The sequence below is a fragment of the Polypterus senegalus genome, chromosome 4, assembly GCF_016835505.1.
Source record: "Polypterus senegalus isolate Bchr_013 chromosome 4, ASM1683550v1, whole genome shotgun sequence".
In the NCBI taxonomy this organism is placed as follows: Eukaryota; Metazoa; Chordata; class Cladistia; order Polypteriformes; family Polypteridae; genus Polypterus; species Polypterus senegalus.
In genome coordinates this window covers 114,750,380-114,771,669 of record NC_053157.1, presented here as the reverse complement: position 1 = coordinate 114,771,669, position 21,290 = coordinate 114,750,380, and the positions used below count along the sequence as shown (strand labels likewise).

General features: G+C 35.7%; 1 protein-coding gene across 2 annotated transcripts in view; it reads right to left on the bottom strand.

Moving 5' to 3' along the window:
• Nucleotides 1–21,290, bottom strand: part of fip1l1a (FIP1 like 1a (S. cerevisiae)) — a 97,953-nt gene that overhangs the window by 53,827 nt on the left and 22,836 nt on the right. For both annotated transcript variants that reach the window (XM_039751202.1, XM_039751203.1), the window contains exons 8-11: nt 19,623–19,732; nt 19,305–19,358; nt 17,036–17,132; nt 4,038–4,194 (exon numbers count right to left, since the gene is read on the bottom strand). In XM_039751202.1, the coding sequence (XP_039607136.1) occupies nt 4,038–4,194; nt 17,036–17,132; nt 19,305–19,358; nt 19,623–19,732 (418 nt within the window). The remainder of the gene's footprint in view (nt 1–4,037; nt 4,195–17,035; nt 17,133–19,304; nt 19,359–19,622; nt 19,733–21,290) is intronic.

Below are 21,290 nucleotides of genomic sequence, written 5' to 3'. Positions count from 1 at the left end.
AAAGATAGGTGCCATCTCCGGGCATGGAAACCACTCGGTAAGTGACAGTTCTTTGATCGATGTTGATCACCTCGATAGACATGTTAATGGGGAATGCGGTTGGAATGATAAAGGAAATGGGTACCTGAACAATGTAAAGTAAGTCTAAAATACCTACACAATAACTATAATCGTAATAAATGAACAATAAAACAGCGGAGAAGCCGTGGATTAAATAAAAAGGCTGTAGTTATCAGCAGGGAGACGTGAATCCCGTGGCGAAGCAAGGAAGGGAAGGTTTATTACATTTCTGGTGTATCAACACTAAAGAGTATGATGAAATAGTGCTTGACACACTTGCTACTCACACTATTTAAAACCTTCAGCAGTTGCATTTTCAAATTTTATAGTACCCAATGCACATTGCTGCTTAGATAAACTAAACATGAAAAAAAAACTAAGTGCTTTACCATTTGGACAAAAACAAGATAGAAAAGACTTATGCTGGAAGGGATGTTGAAAAATTGTACAACGTTAAGTCCATATTTTGTGAATACTTTAATGTTTATAGTTGCATAATTATATAGAACACTGCTTATTTTGTCTTTTAGAATCCTCTATGGAATTTAATTTATTGATGTGACCAATGACACTGTTAATAGCAACAGGCAAAGTACAGAATTAAAGATTCCTATGCCTACAGAACATGTGCCTGAAACAGAACAGCAGCCTTTATGAATTCAGGCTTAGAAAATAATGTTGGAATACAACTAAAGGCTATATTTGAATTCAACAGATTTATTATACTATCTACTATTATATTATCACCATAATGAGAAAGGAAATAATAAAGGAAACTTCAAAGAAACATCAATTTATCAAAGAGATTATTGTAGGATGTTTTATATTTTCATCAAATGTAAAGTCTGGCAAGTGTGTGCAGTTCCTACTAGGTAACAGGTTCATTTTCTCTAAACAAAAATTTGTGAAATTTCAGAATCAACTTTGAAGATTGAGAGCTGGCAGCAGCTCAGTTAAAACTCAGGCCAGCAGGAGCTAAAATGCCAGGTTGTAATGGTTATTTTCCGATTTACTATAAGCATTGAAGGATGTTTTAAAGACATTATAAAGTACATATAATAAAAACTGTGCTAGTAACAAAGCCTGCAATACCTTTGAACACATGTTGCAAGAACTTAAACAAAAAGACAAAACACATAAGAAAAGTGCTAACCACATATAAAAACTCTTTCTGTAAGTACATAAATACTACAATGTACACAGATGTCAGTTTGGTGGGTCTTGGTTTAAGAATGAGTTCTGTTCAGTGGGACATTCACAACCCAATTTTTCATGTAAGTTAGAATTTGCACTTATTGCCCAATAATAGGAAAATCTGCAAAATGCTGTTTTATATATTTAGCAGAAAAAGTTTCAAACCTAATAAAAAGACTAACTTTAAATTAAAAAAAAATTTATTGTAAGAGTCTGTACAATATGCTGACCTCAAGCTTAAACATCTATGCCTCAGTGCTAGTATAACAGAGCACCAAAATTAGTTAGCTTCAATCATAAATGAAAAACAGAAGCAACTAGCTGAAAATTAACTGAAATTAGGGTGAAAATATTTTTTGTCCCTTATGGGCTTATTTGCATCTGTAGAAATGCAAAAATTAAAGACTACATAATTTCACATACACAAAAAAATTATATAAAAATGTAGCAGATATTAGGAATATACAGTAAATTGTTAATGTACCTCAAATAAATATTCAAACAAATGGAATAAATACAACTTACTAGATATTTGGTCTTGTGTAAATCCTACAAGTTAATACTTAAGTTTACAAAAAGGCCACAACAAAAGCTGGTTAAGGATGAGCAACACAAATGATTTCAGAGATGTTAAACTCCTCATGTCTCACAATATAACATACAGCATTCATCTGCTAATCTCTGTCAAGAATGGAGCTGAATAAGATGTATACAAATTAATAAAATAGAACATTTGAAAAAAAATTGTATCAATAATAGTAAACTTTGAACACAGAGAAACAATCTGGTCACCATTAATACTGCTATACTGGAAATGTGTTATAATTTCTGTGACCTGATTACAACCTCATCACCAACACTGTATCTTAAACCAGATAAGACCACCACATTTTGTAGGTACCTAAAAACAGTGGCAAAAAAACAATACACACAAACATTTACTATTAGATAGTTCAGAGTGGTATAGTAACACAGATCTACATAAAAAGGCCATTCAGGAAGTTGTAAGGTATGTCATTAATACATTAATGACAGGGTAGATACATTTAAGCAATCGCAACACACTTTGTAGGGAAGTTTGCATCAAAGTCATCCCAGAGCTATAGTTTTACAGTAGTGTAAGCAAGTAACACAGAAAGGGCAAATTACTTCAAATACTAATTTTAAAAAACACCACACTAAACTGAATTGTATCTGGGAGAGAGCAAAAGAAAGAAAACAATGTACTTGACATTAAAAGAAAATAAAAACCTAAAATTGCTGTTATTTGTTCAGGATTCAGCTTAAAGATTCAGTTGTACATTGCAATGAGTGCTGCTCCAGAAGAGAGACAGACATACAGAAATACTGATACAGACCACTACAGCTACATGGCCCACATGTTTGAGAGGCGCGTCTGTCGTGAGATCTCTTATTTTGACTATTGCATCACTATATTGCAAAACAGTACCAAATATTTAGATAAGCATTGTGGTCTATAGATGTACTACATATCTGGCTATATTCTAGCATCGCATGTTTGCATTTTCAGTTAGACAGTAATGTTAGCATCATTTGATTATTACTTTAGACATGTAGTCAGAAGATGGATGTTGCGCAGTCTTGACCATGCTTCTACTGGTGTTGTTAAGCATATTTGTTGAATCTAATACTGAAATCTGCATCTCCTCTGGCTTTTTATTTTCAACCCTGTAAACGGCTGTCCTTTTTACCTCCTTTCGACAGGGTGTGACACATTTACTTTATACATTTTGCAATTCATATTTACATGAACATATATATTGGTTCCTTCAATCTTAAATCAACTCCTAAACTTTTACTATAACTGAAACAACAGTGTACACAGCTTTTACCTCTAGTCTATTGATGTCTTTAAATGCTAATTTGTACTCTCATGTTACAGAAATGTTTCTGCTTTGCAAAAGGTTTTTAACACATGCAATGTGTTATCCACAAACAGCATACATTTATATGTTTTAGACTTTCTGAACAAAGACAGTTAATTGTAATCAGAAGCTTGCTCTCTGTCATACCAGTTTAACAAGGACACCATTGCTAATTGCTGCTAAAAATTATCGTCCCTACTTAGAGAGATGCCCTTCATGAAACAATAGATTGGTTTAGATATGTGACTCAGAGAGTCGTCTAATTGCTGACACCACTTTTTAAGCAAATTTCACTTGTGGTTGTCTCCAGATGTAATTATACACCTGACTCAGCGAGAATACTATACTGTAAACCGCAAAGGTCAAATTACTTCAGTCTCTGAGTTACTGCAAACCCTAAAAAAGTAATTTAACCTACCTGTACACAAACTATAAAAGGTATATATGAACAATTTGAATTTATCCTAATCTTGCAAACTGCTTGGTGTGATACACAACAATATGAGGCTATTTATTCAAAATTCAGAAAAAGTAACTAGCAGGAAATCCCACTGTTTTCTGAAACAGCTCTTCTTATTACAGAATTGTGGGGATCCCAAGTCCATTTAGGTAGCAATAATCGCAAAGCTAAAAGGATTAGTGACACACATCTATATTCTGTGAATCAATTTAGAAATAATCAGCATGTGTGGGTATGTACAGAAGGTAAAGATATCCTAAGAAAATCAAAGCAAATAAAAATATAAAACATTCACTAAGACCAAGCTAAAGCAGAGGAGGCACAAGTATAAACTACAACAATATTATATTTACTTGTTGCAGATAATACAAAAAATAAAATAAAAGTAACCTTTACCCAATATATGAATTATCTTTAAAAAAATAAAGATATCTTACTTGGAGGAGGAATCAGAGGTGGTGCACTGCTGACATTGGGTGGCGGGGGTAAGAATGGAGGTGGAGGGATATTGGGAGGCAGTGGACCAGGAGGAAAGAATGGAGGCAGCTTTGTAGATGATGGCTCTGCATCTGAGGCAGAATGTTCAGAAATGACCTGAAGGGAAAAAAAAAAAACAAAAGCCATAACATGAGATATGGTCAGTGATGATTAAATTTTAATCATTTATATGAACACAGATAGCTTAGTAAATATCTAATTAACAAAATGTATATAACGTTAAGATGATCACAATAAAAGCATTTTCAAGAACACATCAGTGCCTTATAAATCTTTTCTCTGGAGGTACAAGCTTCTAAATTGCCATTTACTCTGTTTTCAGAACTTACACAATAAGCCAGGCTACACAGATAAAACAATGACATTCTGTACATAAAGGAACATTACTAGTTTTAAACATTCTGTTGAATAGGAAAAGAATCAGAAGACTGGCCGAACTGGCCATTTTGATACAGGGCTGATCCTCCACAATAGAGTGAGGAACTTAAAAATAAAGATTGATTTGCATGCCTTGGTCAAGAGAAGCCAGGTATATGTCAGTAGAATGAAAAATAAAAATAATCAATTGAAATTGTATGATGTAAAATAAAAATAATCAATTGAAATTGTATGATGTAGAAGACTTTTCAGTATTTATTTAATATAACAATGGCTAATAATGAATTTTAAAACTCATTCAAATATAAATACTATTGCATTGATATTGCATGAGGCACACAAATAAAAATAATACATACATACATATATATTAAATTATATATACAGTGGGTACGGAAAGTATTCAGACCCCCTTCAATTTTTCACTCTTTGTTATATTGCAGCCATTTGCTAAAATCATTTAAATTATTTTTTTTTACCTCACTAATATACACACAGCACCCCATATCGACAGACAAAAAAAAGAATTTTTGAAATTGTTGCAGATTTATTAAAAAAGAAAAACTGAAATTTCACATGGTCCTAAGTATTCAGACCCTTTGCTCAGTATTTAGTAGAAGCACCCTTTTGAGCTAATACAGCCATGAGTGTTCTTTGGAAAGATGCAACAAGTTTTTCACACCTGGATTTGGTGATCCTCTGCCATTCCTCCTTGCAGATCCTCTCCACACATACCACTTAGAATTAAGGCCAAAAAGTTCTATCTTGGTCTCATCAGACCAGAGAATCTTATTTCTCACCATCTCAGAGTCCTTCAGGTGTCTTTTAGCAAACTCCATGCGGGCTGTCATGTGTCTTGCCTCTCCTCAGTGTGTGGAGACAACCAGGCACTGCTCATCACTTGTCCAATGCAGTCCCCACAGTGAAGCATGGCGGTGGCAGCATCATGCTGTGGGGGTGATTTTCAGCTGCAGGGACAGGACGACTGGTTGCAATCGAGGGAAAGATGAATGCGGCCAAGTACAGGGATTTCCTGGACAAAAACCTTCTCCAGAGAGCCAAGGACCTCAGAGTGGGCCGAAGGTTTACCTTCCAACAAGACAATGACCCTAAGCACACAGCTAAAATAACGAAGGAGTGGCTTCACAACAACTCTGTCACTGTTCTTGAATGGCCCAGCCAGAGCCCTGACTTAAACCCAATTGAGCATCTCTGGAGAGACTTAAAAATGGCCGTCCACCAACGTTTACCATCCAACCTGACGGAACTGGAGAGGATCTGCAAGGAGGAATGGCAGAGGATCCCCAAAACCAGATGTGAAAATCTTGTTGCATCTTTCCCAAGAAGACTCATGGTTGTATTAGCTCAAATGGGTGCTTCTACTAAATACTGAGCAAAGGGTCTGAATACTTATGACCATGTGATATTTCAATTTTTCTTTTTTAATAAATCTGCAACAATTTCAAAAATTATTTTTTTTGTCTGTCAATATGGGGTGCTGTGTGTACATTAATGAGGAAAAAAATTTATTTAAATGATTTTAGCAAATGGCTGCAATATAACAAAGAGTGAAAAAATGAAGGTGGTCTGAATACTTTCCGTACCCACTGTATATTTTTTTTTTTATTAATTTTATTGCAATCCATACAAAGCAATCAAGTTTTTACAAAAAGAAGATTGAGTTAAGACCAGATCGATCTTCACCCCTGAGAGAGAGAGCAAGCTAAACGGCGTAAAATTTAAGGCTTGTAAACATACCTAAATTAATAAGTTCATGAAGCACAGAGAATTTATTTTAAAATATTACTGATCAGATCCTGCCATGTTTTGAAAAAAGTCTGCACGGATCCTCTGAGTATTTGATTTTTTCCAATTTCAAACAATATAACACATCGGTTTCCCACTGACTTAAAAGAGGAGAGTTTGGGTTTTTCCAGTTTATGAGAATAAGTCTGCGTGCCAAAAGTGTAGTGAATGCAATCACAATTTGTTTGTCTTTCTCCACTTTAAGCCCCTCTGGAAGAACCCTAAACACAGCCGTTAATGGGTTAGGAGGGATTGTGAGTCCAAGGCTGTCTGAGAGGTAATTAAAACTTTTTGTCCAGAATAATGTTAATTTGGTGCAGGCCCAGAACATGAGACCCAGTGAGGCTGGGACTTGGTTGCAACATTCGCAGGTTGGATCATGCCCTGGAAACATTTTGGAGTGTTTTAGTTGAGACAGATGTGCTCGATATACAATTTTCAGTTGTATAATTGTATGCTTTGCGCATATGGAGCTGCATTTCTCTATTGCTCTGCATTGCTACTTTCCACTCCTTTTCTGATATATTAATTGAGAGATCTTTTTACCAGTGTCCTCTTGGATCTTTGAAAGGGAGGGATTGTAAAATGATTTTATATATTGTAGAGATGGAGTCTAAGTCCTTGAGATTGAGCAAAATTTTTTCCAGCATGGATGAGGGTGCAAGATGAGGAAAATCTGGAAGGTTCTGTTTAACAAAGTTCCTGATTTGAAGATAGTGAAAGAAATGTGTAGCTGGAATGTTAAATTTGGAATGTAATTGTTCATTGGATGCAAAGACGTTGTCTATATAAAGATCTCTAAGCAAGTTAATTCCAAATTTTTTCCAGATATTAAAAACTGCATATGTTTGTGAAGGTTGAAAGAGGTGGTTCTCTTGCAGAGGTGCCACAGATAGAAGCTTCTCCGTCTTAAAATGCTTTCTACATTGGTTCCAGATACTAAGTAAGTGGAGCACAATTGGGTTATTTGTATACTGCCGATAACGTGTGTTTATTGGAGCACAGAGCAAGGAATACAAAGTACTACTGCAGGATTTTACTTCTATTGTGGTCCAAGCCTGTGTATGTTCTTCTATTTGTGTCCAGGTTCTTATCGCCTGTATATTTGCTGCCCAGTAATAAAACTGGAAGTTAGGTAGAGCCATGCCGCCTTCTGCCTTTTGTCTTTGTAGGGTCGCTCTTTTGATGCGTGGATGTTTTGAATTCCAAATAAATGAGGTTATTGTTGAATCTAATTGCCTAAAGAATGATTTATTAATGTATATTGGAATGTTTTGAAATAAAAAAGAAGCTTAGGAAGAATATTCATCTTTACAGTGTTAATTCTTACAGCTAGTGTGAGATGAAGGGTTGACCATCTATGCAAGTCGTGTTTAATTTTTTCCATGCAGACGGTGAAATTTTGTTGATATAGAGCTATATGTTTACTTGTGATGTTTACCCCTAGGTATTTAAACTTTTCTGCAATGATAAACGGTAGGGTATCTAATCTAATATTATATGCTTGAGAATTCACTGGTAAGAGTACACTTTTATTCAGATTAATTCTGAATATATATAATATATTAAATACACCAGCCTAAAAGAGATTATTTGGGTATAGGTTAACTTAGCTTAGATGAAGCCTGTGTACTACTCCATTGAAGATGCAACAACTAACTAAAATAAAACACAGTGTAAAACATAGTGCTGGGCAGTATACCGGGTCATACCAAAAACCCTTTCTCATTTTTTTCTTATACCGCAACACTGGTTTAAATTTCCTAAACGACCTTTGGAACGTGGTGCAGCGGGAAACTGTTCAAGGGGGGACCTTTTCATTGCTACACCGCTAATCACATACAATGGAGTACATGCATTGTGGAGGTGTTGCGCGGGAGCTCTTTTTCACTGCTACACCGTTCAACAGGCATGCAAAGGAGTACACCCGCTAGTATATGTATTGCGGGATAAAAATGGACAGAGAACATTCCAAAACTGACGATAAAGTAGAACATGATGACAAAGAAAAACTTTTGCTGAAAAATTGGAGTCACGTTCGTTGCCTGGAGAGATACTTGAGTTTTAAAAGGTCAGATGTGGACCATTATGTTCAAATGTGTGAATACTGTTTCTATACTACTGGATAATACTGCAAAGCAAGTTGTACTTGTTTTATTTTTTTTCCAATACAGTGTAATGGTGTGACGACATGTTGACTTTATTCTCGACATTTCCACTTTAATCTCGACACTTATGACGAGAATATAGTTGACATATTGACTTTATTCTCGACATTTCTACTTTAATCACGCCGTTTATATCAAGATTAAAGTCGAACATTGTAAACTAAACTTCATCGTAAAATTAATATTTAATTTATTAGATTTTCTCAAACCCAGTCATAAGTTATACAGCACATTAAATGCTTTGTGTTAAGTGTTCCCCGAGCCATGTTAAATCAGTATGTGCTTCTTAAACTGACTTCCTCTTGTACTGAGGAGGCGCCGGCAGTGATTGCCGCACAGAATACATTAACTTCATGATATTCCTACTCCCTGAATATTTACAATGCTAAGATAAATACTTGATATAATTTTCATAATGAAATGCATTAAAGCATGTATTAATCATGTGGGGACACGGTGGAATGGAGGCTGCACTGCTGCCTCACAGCAAGGGGGTCCCGGGTGTATCCTGCCTTGAATTTGCATGTTTATCTGATGGGTTTACTCGGCGTACTTCAGTTTCCTTTCAAAGTCATGTAGGACGTGGGGTTTTGTTATGCTATATTGACACTACTAATGTATGTTTTGCTCGTATTCACCCTGCGATGAGCTGGCGCCTCGTCCAGGATTTGTTCCTGCCTCGCACACGATGCTTGCTGGAATGGGAGCAACCCTGAACGGATGGCATAATTAAACATGCATAACAAAGATTTTTTTTTTAAAGTTATGAACACTCCATGGGCTAAGTTAATTACTATTTTGAATTTCACAAAGACGTTTATCGTGTGATATATATATATATATATATATATATATATATAGATATAGATATAGATACTTTATTAATCCCAAGGGGAAATTCGCATATATCTATACTAATAAAAGGCAAAGCCCTCACTCACTCACTCACTCACTCACTCACTCACTCATCACTAATTCTCCAACTTCCCGTGTGGGTGGAAGGCTGAAATTTGGCAGGTTGATTCCTTACAGCTTCCTTACAAAAGTTGGACAGGTTTTATATCGAAATTCTACGCGTAATGGTCATAACTGGAAGCAGTTTTCTCCATTTACTGTAATGGAGATGAGCTTCAACGCCGTGGGCGGAGTTTCGTGTGACATCATCAAGCCTACCACGTAATCACGCAGTACATAGAAAACCAGGAAGACCTCAAAAAAGCGCTCAAGAAAACATGCATTATATAATTGAGAAGGCAGCGAAACAATAAGAAGCGAGTTCTGCTACTTCGGAAACAAAGCACGATGTAAACCTACACTTTAAATTAAGTTCATAGACAGGCTGCGCTGGCGTTTGTAATTTAGTGCCTGCCCATATAAGGCCATCCGTCAGCGGCAATCCAATAGCAAACTGCCACGGGTAAATATTCACGGGTGAAGGACTGTGCTTATGGAGAGGAAGATGAGATGGTCAGGGTGGTGTTTGACACAAACTCAGCGAAACTGCCAGAGAAAGTTTTAAGTGCCAGGACTAAGGTAACATTAAATAAAGCTATGGACATAGCACGAGATGGCACCAGCACAGCTGGGAACCTTCGATGCAAGTACACCGAGTGGCTCACGTGAACTGATGCAGTGCACAGATAAAAGCAACAGTTCCAAAAGAGCTGAACAAAACCGAATTACACAATTGAAAAGGCAGCAAAAATATGAAGATCTGATAAGCATATTCATAAATGCAGCTACTGTGGAAACAAAGCACACGGTGGAAAAAGTCAATGTCCGCTAAAGGAAGACAGCGTAAAAAAAACCCGTGCATGCAGTTTGTCACATCACAGATAAAAAAGAAGACGAGCTGTTTATTGATGCAGTAAGGAACTAATCGATGAATGAAACCTCTTATCTTTACAGCGATTGACAAACACGGAATGTAACTTGAACACATCCTACAAATACGAGCCTGATTGAAAGAAATAATGATAATCAAATCCTTGATGACAGCAACATTCAATAACACTCACAAAACAATTACTGTATATTGACAATCATGTTACGTTATTTTTAAAATGTTCCCTTTTCTTTTCATAACTTCTACTTCTCCACTGCGATACGGGTATATATATAAATGTATATCTATAGCCCGATCTACAATACATACTTTAGCATAGACAAGCGGTGGCGCAATTGTAGAGTCTTAAGCCTCTAACACCGACATTCGAGGTTCGATTCGAGAGGGTGTACTGACTATGTATGCGCTACCGATTCATTTTACCTTCCCATCTCCTTGGTTTGGGACGTATGAAAAATATTAGGTTAACGCAGAATCATGTTACGTTATTTTTAAAATTTTCCCTTTCTTAGCACAAGCACAGTTGAGAAGCTTCGATGCATGTACTCCATAACGCGTTAAAAATAACGCATTTAATCACACTTTCAATTCCAAGCAAGCGGGAACTTTTGTCAATGCATGATTTCCTGGTACATCCATTACACTGATGCACACATCACAGCTACAAAAATGTTAGAGTCGGAATAAAGCGCGTTCCTACGACTGATCATTTCGACTACCCGAGCGAAGCCTTGATAAAAGCATGGTTTTGTGCACACTGAAAAGCAAGCAAAATTAGATGCATTACAGAAAGCGGACTTTGTGGCTCTTACTGGGGATCATTGGACTTCCGTGACCGTTAGTAATTCTAAATACATCTAATTACAAAATGTTCAATGATCACACTGTTTTAGCCTAATGTACAAAATAATTTTGGCTAATGTTACTCAGAGTTTAAAGAGTAAGCTGGTCAAATTACCTTTTATGTTTCTGACTTATTTTTTAAGAAGAAAAACTGCACTTTATGGTGAAATTTTGGTTATTATTATTTAAAGACAATACTATTCTGAAAATGTACTTAAAGTACTTAAACTACCACTTTATTTTTAAGTCTGCCCAATTTTAACCAGGGATGATATTTTTGTTTCTGTTTTGAATTCAAATGCAGTTTAAAAGCTTTTTTCAGAAATTAAAACAGCTTCAGTTTACAATATTCATGTCCATGTCTATTATTTGATTCTGTAAGCCCACTAAAACCGTTTTAAATAAAAAAAAAACATTTGCGATTTGGGGCAAATTCGTGTCGATTACATACGATTAATCAAGATTAATTCTTACACAGCCTCTAATTAATTGGATTAATTTTTTTAATCGAGTCCCACCCCTAATATATATATGTAGATATATATATGTAGATTTGTATATATATGTGTATATACAGTATATATGTAGATATATATATGTGTATATACAGTATATATGTAGATATGTATATGTTGTATATACAGTATGTATATGTGTGTGTGTATATATACAGTATGTGTATATATATATATGTATGTGTGTATATGTATATATATATATATATAACTGTATATTATATATATATATAGGTTTATATGTATATATATGTTTATATATGTGTCTGTGTGTGTGTGTGTATATATATATATATATATATATATATATATATATATATATATATACATATATATATGCCAGCAACACTCATGACAATTACATTGTCAATCATGTTACGTTATTATTAAAATGTTTCCTTTTCTTTTTACTTCTCGCTGCCAATGCAGCTATTTTGCTATATATATATATATATATATATATATATATATATATATATAAATAGATAGATATGACAACAACACTCATATCAATGACAAAACAATTACATTAACAATCATCTTACGTTATTTTTAAAATGTTTGCTTTTCTTTTCATAACTTCTTTAACACACTACTTCTCCGCTGCGAAGCGCGGGTATTCTGCTAGTATGCATATATATATATGGTGAATATTAGATGGAGAAAGAAAAAGGAAGGATAGGAGCTGAGGGTTGGTACATCAGACAGACAGCATGCATGCAATAAACAAAGCTCGCTCAGAAGAACATCCATTGAATTCTGTGTTCGTGTCTCAGACCACCAGATCACAAACTCAACATTTACACAATATTTAAGTTAAACCTGTGCGATACCCATTCACACATCCAGTTTTTTGGAGCCTCGTCACACCTGCCATAAAGTTCCCTAAACTGAACATACACCTGGGGACCCCTTACTGCGAGGGAGCTGCACTACCACACTACTGTGCATGTTTAATAGATGCTTTAATGCATTTCATCATGAAAATGATATCAAGTACAGTAATCCCCCGCCTATCGCGGAAGTTACGCTCCAGACCAAAAATCTGCGATAAAGAAAGACCACATTTTTTTTCTATAGTTTAAGCCTTAAAATACCCATCTCACACGCTTTAAACACATGTAAACTTATTAAAAACACACTTTGCAAACACATATGATATGTGGAAGTCGGGCTAAAGATATGAATAGCATCTCTCTTTGATAAAACATTTTAACTTCACGCAAGACAAGGCAGTGAGACAGGATAAGAGCTGCTGTACAGGCTTTTAAATGACTGACACGCAGAGCGACAAGCTGAAAAAGCATCTTGGCAGAAGCAGCACAGAGCCAGCACAAAGTCCACTTCACCTTAGCATGCATTCAGCTCCCCCCCTTCACAACTAGAAGTGGCAGGAGAATACCACGCCATTTGGGTTTGAGCTAAGCGATTGTAACCAGATCCGAGCACTTCTCCTTAGCGTGTGTTCAGCTGTCATTCCCCCCCACCCCCCCTTCAGAATGCACAGATCAAACAGGACAGCAATCTTGGCAGAAGCAGCACAAAGCCAGTAGCAGCACAAAGCCAGTAGCTGATCTGTCCACTTCTGCTTAGCGTGCATTCAGACACCCTCCTTCACAATGCGTGGAGCGTTATAAGTGCCGCGAGAAAGATATTTAACCACACCTGAGGCAGGAAATAAAGGAAAAATATTGTTTTTAAAAAAGTTTTAAAGTAAAAATGAAAATAATGCATATGTAACAATTCCCATGAAAATAACAATCTCTTTGAATTGTTTATCCAGTAAACCAAACGAGGAGGTGGGCGAGCGAAGTGAGCAGGGGGCGGAGCCCCCTAGTGATAACAATAGCATTAATAAATCCGCAATGTAGTGGGGGCACGATAGAGCGGGAGATTACTGTCTATATATCTTAGCATTCTAAATTTTCAGAGAGTAGGAATATCATGAAGTGAATGGATTCTGTGCAGTGATCACTACTGGCGCCTCCTCTTAATACTGAGGAAGTCAGTTTAAGAAGCATAGTGATTAACAACTGGGTCAGGGAACACTCAACACAAAGCCTTTAATGTGCTACATTAACTTATGACAGGGCATGAGAAAATCTAATAAATTAAACATTGATTTTAGGATGAAGTTTAGTTTAAAACATTATACATTAATTATAAAATAAACTATGAGAATAAAGTGGAAATGATCGACTTTAATCTTGATATAAGCGTCAAAATTAAAGTGGAAATGTCGAGAATAAAGTCAACAGGTCGACTTTGTTCTTGACGTCTCGTTTGTTTTTTTTCTTTCCTATGTCCGTATTTTTTTTCTTTACCATGAGCCTAATACAATTCCGTAGGGCTATACCACAAATAGCATTATAAATGCAAGTTGCAGTTTTATTATTTATGTATATAGCTTAGCTTGAAGGAAGGTTCATATTAATGCAATTTGTCTAAATGATGGTTCCTTGTAAAAGATGTCATCACCAAATTGCATTTGTTTTATTTTATTTTTGTTTGGTGAATACTGTGTAATGCACCTGGACTTGAAGTCTTGAAGTAATAGTATTATTACTGGAAGTTGCACTATTATTTATTTTATTGTTATTATTTATTAGTTTAAATATTATGCAGTTTAATGATAGCAATATTGTTTAAAAGTCACTTTAACGTGTCAGTGGGTAGAGATTACCATTAACATATGAGGTGTGGCAGAAAAGTAATGAGACTGATTTTTTATTTACCAAAGTTTTTATTTTTTTCAAACATCAATGTTATCCCCTTCAAAGTAGTTCCCTTGGGCAGCTACACACCGATGGAGACGTTGTTCCCACTGTCTTCAACTGGTATGGTCTTCAGCATGTCCGTTACACTCTTTTGGATGTGTTCTAAAGTCCCGAAATGACGTCCTTTGAGGGCATTTTTTAGTTTAGGAAAAAGGAAAAAGTCACACGGACTGAGGTCAGGTGAATAAGGGGGCTGGGGAACCACAGAAATGCCTTTTGAGGTCAAAAATTCTGTTATGGAGAGGGCATTTTTTCTGCACCATTTTGGCACAGACCTTTCGCATGTGCATATGTTCAGTCAAAATTTGATGAATGGTAAATCTGTTCAAATTTAATTGTTCACTCAACATTCTTAATGTGAAACGACGGTCTGATCTCACAAGAGTGTTCACACGTTCAATGTTTTCATTGGTTTTCGAAGTTGAAGTCCTCCCTGAACGGTGTTCATCTTCAACGTGTTTTCTGCCTTCCAAAAATGATTTGTGCCAGCGAAAAACTTGAGTTCGGGATAAAGAATGTTCCCCATAGGCCTGTTTTAACTTTTCAAACGTCACACTTGCTGTTTAATGGCACAACGTTGCTCCAAATTCCGCTGTTCCATTTTGCGTGACACACAACCAAAAAACACAATTTCGCTAATAGCAGTCACAAAAATCACGTAGTTAACGGAAGGAGTTGAAACTCGCACTGAGCTATAGGAGGGTACTGATGCACGTGCTCTATCAAGGACAACAGCACAGCGTTGCCAGATCGCTTGCAGTGTTGCCAGTCTCATTACTTTTCTGCCACACCTCGTAAAGTGTAGTTGGTTTACAAAAAATATTTACTATTTATTCCTTTTCTAAGACATGTTCAGTGCAATACAACTTTTGACAAGCACCTCTGGATATTTTATGAAGTCTAAATGTCTCTTTGGATGGTTTAAAATATGTTGTCAAAATTATAGTTTAAGTTGTTTGCAAAATTTATTCAATAAAAAGGTTCTATATTTTGACTGCATCTGTCATACAACGTAATTCCTTCTCTTCATTAGTGCCACCCCCATGAAAAATATACTTGTGTGCACATTAAAATTTTTTTTGTACAATGCTCATGACAGTGGAATAGGTTATTCTTAGCCAGTCTACTGCAGTAATTGCAGTGGAAAATGTGCTTAACATCCACTCATGCATAGGAAAAAAACACCATTGAATACTGTGAAACCGGGATAATTTAGAAAATTACCGTGATATAGAATTTTGGTTAAACCGCCCAATTCTAGTAAAACACTCCAGCAATGGGGTCCAGTAACCCAATGTACTCTACAAAAAAAAAACCTACTCTTGTGGGTGTGCATAATGTCATTAGAAGACTGGGACAGACCGACTCTCTTCAGAAGATATTGTATGAAATTATCAATTCATAGATCGGGAACTAAAACCTTGACTTACAATATATAAATAATCACATGTTGTGTATTCTATTGCAACACTGTCTTATACAAAAGATGCATATTAAAAACATTAAAATCCAGTAAATACAAATACTGAAAGCTATGTACACAGTCCTGAATTGATAGCTAGGAAATAGTTTGCCCGTAAAAAAGGAGGGAAGGTTAATTAAAAAGAAATAAAACCTTTGTAGCATACTGGGCGGCAGGCGTGCCCAAGTCCAGCCCTGGAGGGCTGCAGTGGCTGCAGGTTTTCATTGTAACCCTTTTCTTAATTAGTGACCTCTTTTTGCTGTTAATTAACTTCTTTTGAATTCATTTTATTTGACTCGCTCTTGAAGACTCAGACCCCTCAATTGTTTCTTTTTCCATAATTAGCAGCCAAACAATAATGATACAAAATGAGCCAAAACAGGACAAGCAAACTGTGACCATCATACAATATCTGAAAATAAAGAAAGGTGAAGGTCTCAGGAATGGTGATCTGCTCTTAGAAAGGAGAAAATCCACAATTTCGTGAAATGTCTGCTATTGCACAATGAGAGCAGCAACAAGCCATGGAATTAAAGAACGGGTTAAATTAATGACAAGACTCAGTGCCTCATTAAGCAACTGGTTGGAGTTTGAGGCCCTGACTTAGCTGGTCTTCTATTGGCACACTCACTTCAAATTTCACTTCTGTTTGGGTGCCATTTAAGGAAAGAAATGAAGCAATTCAGAGGAACAATGAAGAAATTCAGTGAAACATTTCTTAAAAACCAAGTCAATAAAAGTGAATTCAAAAGAATTAGCAGCAAAAACAGATCACTTATTGTGTTAGAATGAAAACCTGCAACCACTGCGGCCCTCTAGGACTGGAGTTGGGCAGCCATGCTGTACGGCAAAGAAAACGATAACTAAACCTCAGGTTTCATTATTGTTGCTTGAGTGATGCATTTATTCAAAGTGACATACAACATTTGAGATGCAATTGGTTATATTTCTTTTGTTTTTCTAATTGGAGCACAAGCAAATAAAGTGACCTGCTCACTGTCAACACAGTGTCAGTAGTGGGACTCGAACCCACAACCTCAGGGTTTTAAGTCCAAAGCCTTAACCTGTAAAACATACTGCCTGCTACCAATGACCCACCCTGTATACTGCCAGCAAAAAAAAAAACATAAAAAAAGAATAACCTGAATGTTATTGCTATCATTATGACGGCGTCTTCCCACCACACGGCTGATGGCATCTGTCTGCCCACCAATCACGTCAATTGCTGCAGAAACTTTTCTGTAAAAGAGAACAGTTTATTTTTTTTAATGGAAAAGAAAACTCTCAAGATGAAATAACATAAAAGGAGCAATAAAGAAATTATGAAAGACTTTCAGCATCCTAGTATTTTACTTGATTACCAAATATGTAGCTTTTAACTTTAAGAATCATGAGAATGGATGTGACAGCATAAGTGGTCTGAGCAGAAACAAAAATAGACAGCCCAACAATTGGAATATTTCAAGGAACTTTTTTCTTTCTTGTACTATATTCTTTTTTGATCTGAAGACTTTCGGGTTAATTTTGAATATCTTATTTGTTTTGAGCAAAGACATTTTGACTCTTAATGTTTCTTTCCAATCTTGAATTTAAACAGAACTTTTTTTCTTAAAATTACTTCTGGGAGGACGAAAATGGCATTTAACAATTAAAATCTAACTGACTCTTTAAAGCCATAATAAACTTAAATCCATTGTATTTGTTGTAGTGTTATTATTATAACAGTAGCAAAGTAAGAAAAACAAACTGCTAAAACTGGATTTAAAAATAAATATTTGTTAACAAAATGCCTAAAAGACATTAATGGTGACTTAATTATACATGTTGAGTACATCTAATTCAAAACCCAAAATTCTCCAAAATCTGAAACTTTGAGAGAAGACATGTCACAAGTAGAAAATTCTACACTCAACCTCACTTATCCATAGGACTCTGACTAATAATCCTTGTAAGTTTTACTAATAAAAAGAAGTTAACACCACATAAGGGGGTACTTACCACTTAAAACCAATTTCTTTAAACCCTTTTTTTAATATTAAGCAATGTGAAGCACCATTACACGAGCAATAGGGGGTTCCTGTAAAGTATCGGGAGCCACATAGCACCAACAAATGATAGAGCAGTGATGGTGTATTGGTGGATATTTTGGGACCATTAACAACGGGAGAAATGCGCAAAAACAGCTGGACAGCACTTGCAAACTTCTGTGTGGAAGGGAAAGTTAGCAGTAATATAACAGCTGCACATCAATTTGAAAGTTTAAAAGGAACATAGGGTTTGACAATCTGTAGCTGACAGTTTACTATCAACATTTACCATGGCCAGGTGTGCATTACTATGTGTTTTTTGCTTATTTTCTTTGTGCAGTAAACTATAATTCAAAACACAGCTCCTAAGGCGGAGACTGCCATTTGTTGTTGCTGTTGTTTAATAGCTGATCATGGGTATTCTGCGGATGCTACTGTGCACTAGGGCTGAGCCAATGAACGATGACATTGTCTCTCGCTGACTGGCCGGACACATTGATGACATAAATAAACACTGCTGAATGACTCCAAACATTTGCGGAAATTGAAGGCAGCTTGATCGGTGAGCCAAGCATAAAGTTTGAATGGAAAGAGCACAGGTATACTTGCAGACTTGTAGTACTTGAAGTGGGTCTATGCCAGTGGTGCTCTAAGTTTTAAGGAAACCATCAAAAAGTGAGCCTACTACCCCACCTTGTAAAAGTAATAATAGATTGGGAGGAGGACAAGATGCCAACTATGAAGAGTACTTGATAGTATTTTGGTTCCACTTCAAGCACTGCTTGCGGGCAGATACTGTAGTGTCTTGGTTGTGAAGTGGCATGTCAATAAGCTTGTGGTTGACTCAGCCTTTGTTTTTGAAACTGGCCAGTATGAAGGCCAGTAGACTTCAGCTTATGCAAATTAAAACTAATGAAAGAAGCCAAGGCCTGAGTTCACTGGGCATCCCACAACCAATGACGATGTCGGAAGAGAGCCCTGTGCAATTGTCTATGCAGAAAAGGAGTATCCTGTGGGAGTTAGAAGGGTCAACAAGTAACAAACAGGACTGAAATGAGGAAAAATAATTGAAGTCACAATAGTGGTACAGTATGCTTTGTGGCTGAATAAAGCACCTTAGCAGCAGTCACAGCATTCTCCATGGCCATAACAATGGAGAAATGGCAGTCAGAGATGAAAATAGTTTTAGTTTATTCATTTTTTTCTTTAGTTTCACTTAGACACTATTTCTTTGTACACATACAATAATAATAATAATAATAACACACATACTAAGCATTAACTAAACAAAACTTTGATAAGAATAAACTTGGGCCATCCCAAAAAAGACTCACAGTATAAAAACTGTGGACTACTGGCTTGTATGATCTAATGAATAACTTACGAATAAAATGACAAATCTTGAGATTGAGCTCCTGTCCAATGAGTGGGCGATATCCTATTATGTTTAAAAAATTGACAAAAAGAGAGAAAGAGAGAAAGGGACAAGATATTATATTTTCTTTTAGCATATGGCTAAAAAGGTATTAAATTAAGAACACTAATAAAAACAATTTAAATATAAAATGTTGAAGGTCATATAAAATATTTAGATTTTTCTTTTCTGTCTAGTAAATACAAAAAATAGCTCCTACATATTACCAATGTACAGTAAAAGAGAACATACTATTTATTAGATATTTGATTAGAAAAATAAACTAACCTGGATGTTGGATTAGTTGATTTAAAGACATTGCTAGGAGAAGTAAAGTCACCCTTTGCTGTTGACACAACAACTTCCTTTTCAGAATTTCCAGTTCTGCCCTGTTGTACCTACAAGAATGTACAGAATCAATCAACAGTAGGATAAAGAACTAAAACAGACAAAATAACACTGCTTATTTAGAAAAAAGAAATAAGAAAAATTTTTTTTTAAAAAAACATCTTCTCTGATACAGTACAAAAGAACTAAACAGCCTGCTTTAATCAGTAAAGGAAGTTGTAAACTACAGTTCTATAGTTTTCTTGGGAACAAAAATTTAAAAACCTTTATTGTATGTAAATTATTTCACTGTCAGCACCATTTACGGTTACTAGTTACTATAATCATCATATTGCACAAAAAAAAAATCACTGCATTTACAAATTGTTAGAAAAACTCAGTAATAAGAAAACGGTGTCTCGTAATAGATGAAAGTGCTCAATATCCACATAAAACATTGAAGACAATTTTAATCAATGCCAAGATAACCCCTTATTTCTATTTAAATTTTAATTTTGTTAAGCTGCTTTTTATGCACTAACAATAATACAGGCTATGAAGAACAAAATAGGGAATATTAGTAAGACTACATAAATAATATGCTTTACTACCTAGGATTTTTATAATTCTCACCATGAAAGACAAGTAGCTTAGAAAGAGACTTTTGGTATGTAACAACAAGCTTAGAAATAGAAACGGCACCTTGAATATTTTATTAATTGACTACACAAGCATTGTACTCAATACCTAGAAAAGTGCATGAAGACAGAAAGAAAAACATCATTCATTTAACAAGGCAGGGTATCTAAGGAATGACTCTTCTATATTAACAGGAGCAACTTATAACATTTGGCATAACAATGACTGCTTCAATGACAGAAAGATTGTAGCACTGATAGTAGAAGAACAGAACTACACCCTTTACTTTTATTATATAGTCAGCTGCTACTACTCAGTCATTCCATTCCATATTATTAGACAGAAATAGACAAAAATCCTACTAGGTACACTGACCCTGACATCATCTTGGCCAGTTAGTAAACCTGCTACAGAGGACATGGCAAAAATCACCAAAACATAGGGAGATGCAGTTCATAAGACATTGTATACAGCGAACTTGAGTAATCTTTGCGGGATTACCAGCAGAAAAGATATGAGACCACAAAGTAAAGCTTTAAATTGATAAATAAATTTAGTAACGTACAAAAAAAAGATTATAGTGTGCACTGATCTATTCATCTTCTGAACACGCTTATCCAGGACAAGGGACAGCTGGAGTCTATCCTAGCAAACGACGGGTGCAGGTAGGAGCAATCTCTGGACAGTCTGCCAGTCCACAACAAGATGAACATACACACAAATATACGCCAGTGGAGGAATTCAGCTAACTTGTTTTGGGACTATGAGGGGAGACCAGAGCAAATCCACGTGAAAATTCCATATAGAGTGTTCACAGGATATGACCCCAAAACACCTTACTCCAAGGCAGCAGCAATGCCACTGTGTCACCATGCACCTAACTTTTTGATTAGCATATTTAGATTAGCCGTGGCATTCAAAACTAAGAAAAATTATCCTTTATTTGAAACTTATTTTAGTAACATAATCCATCCAATCTGGGGAGAGCAG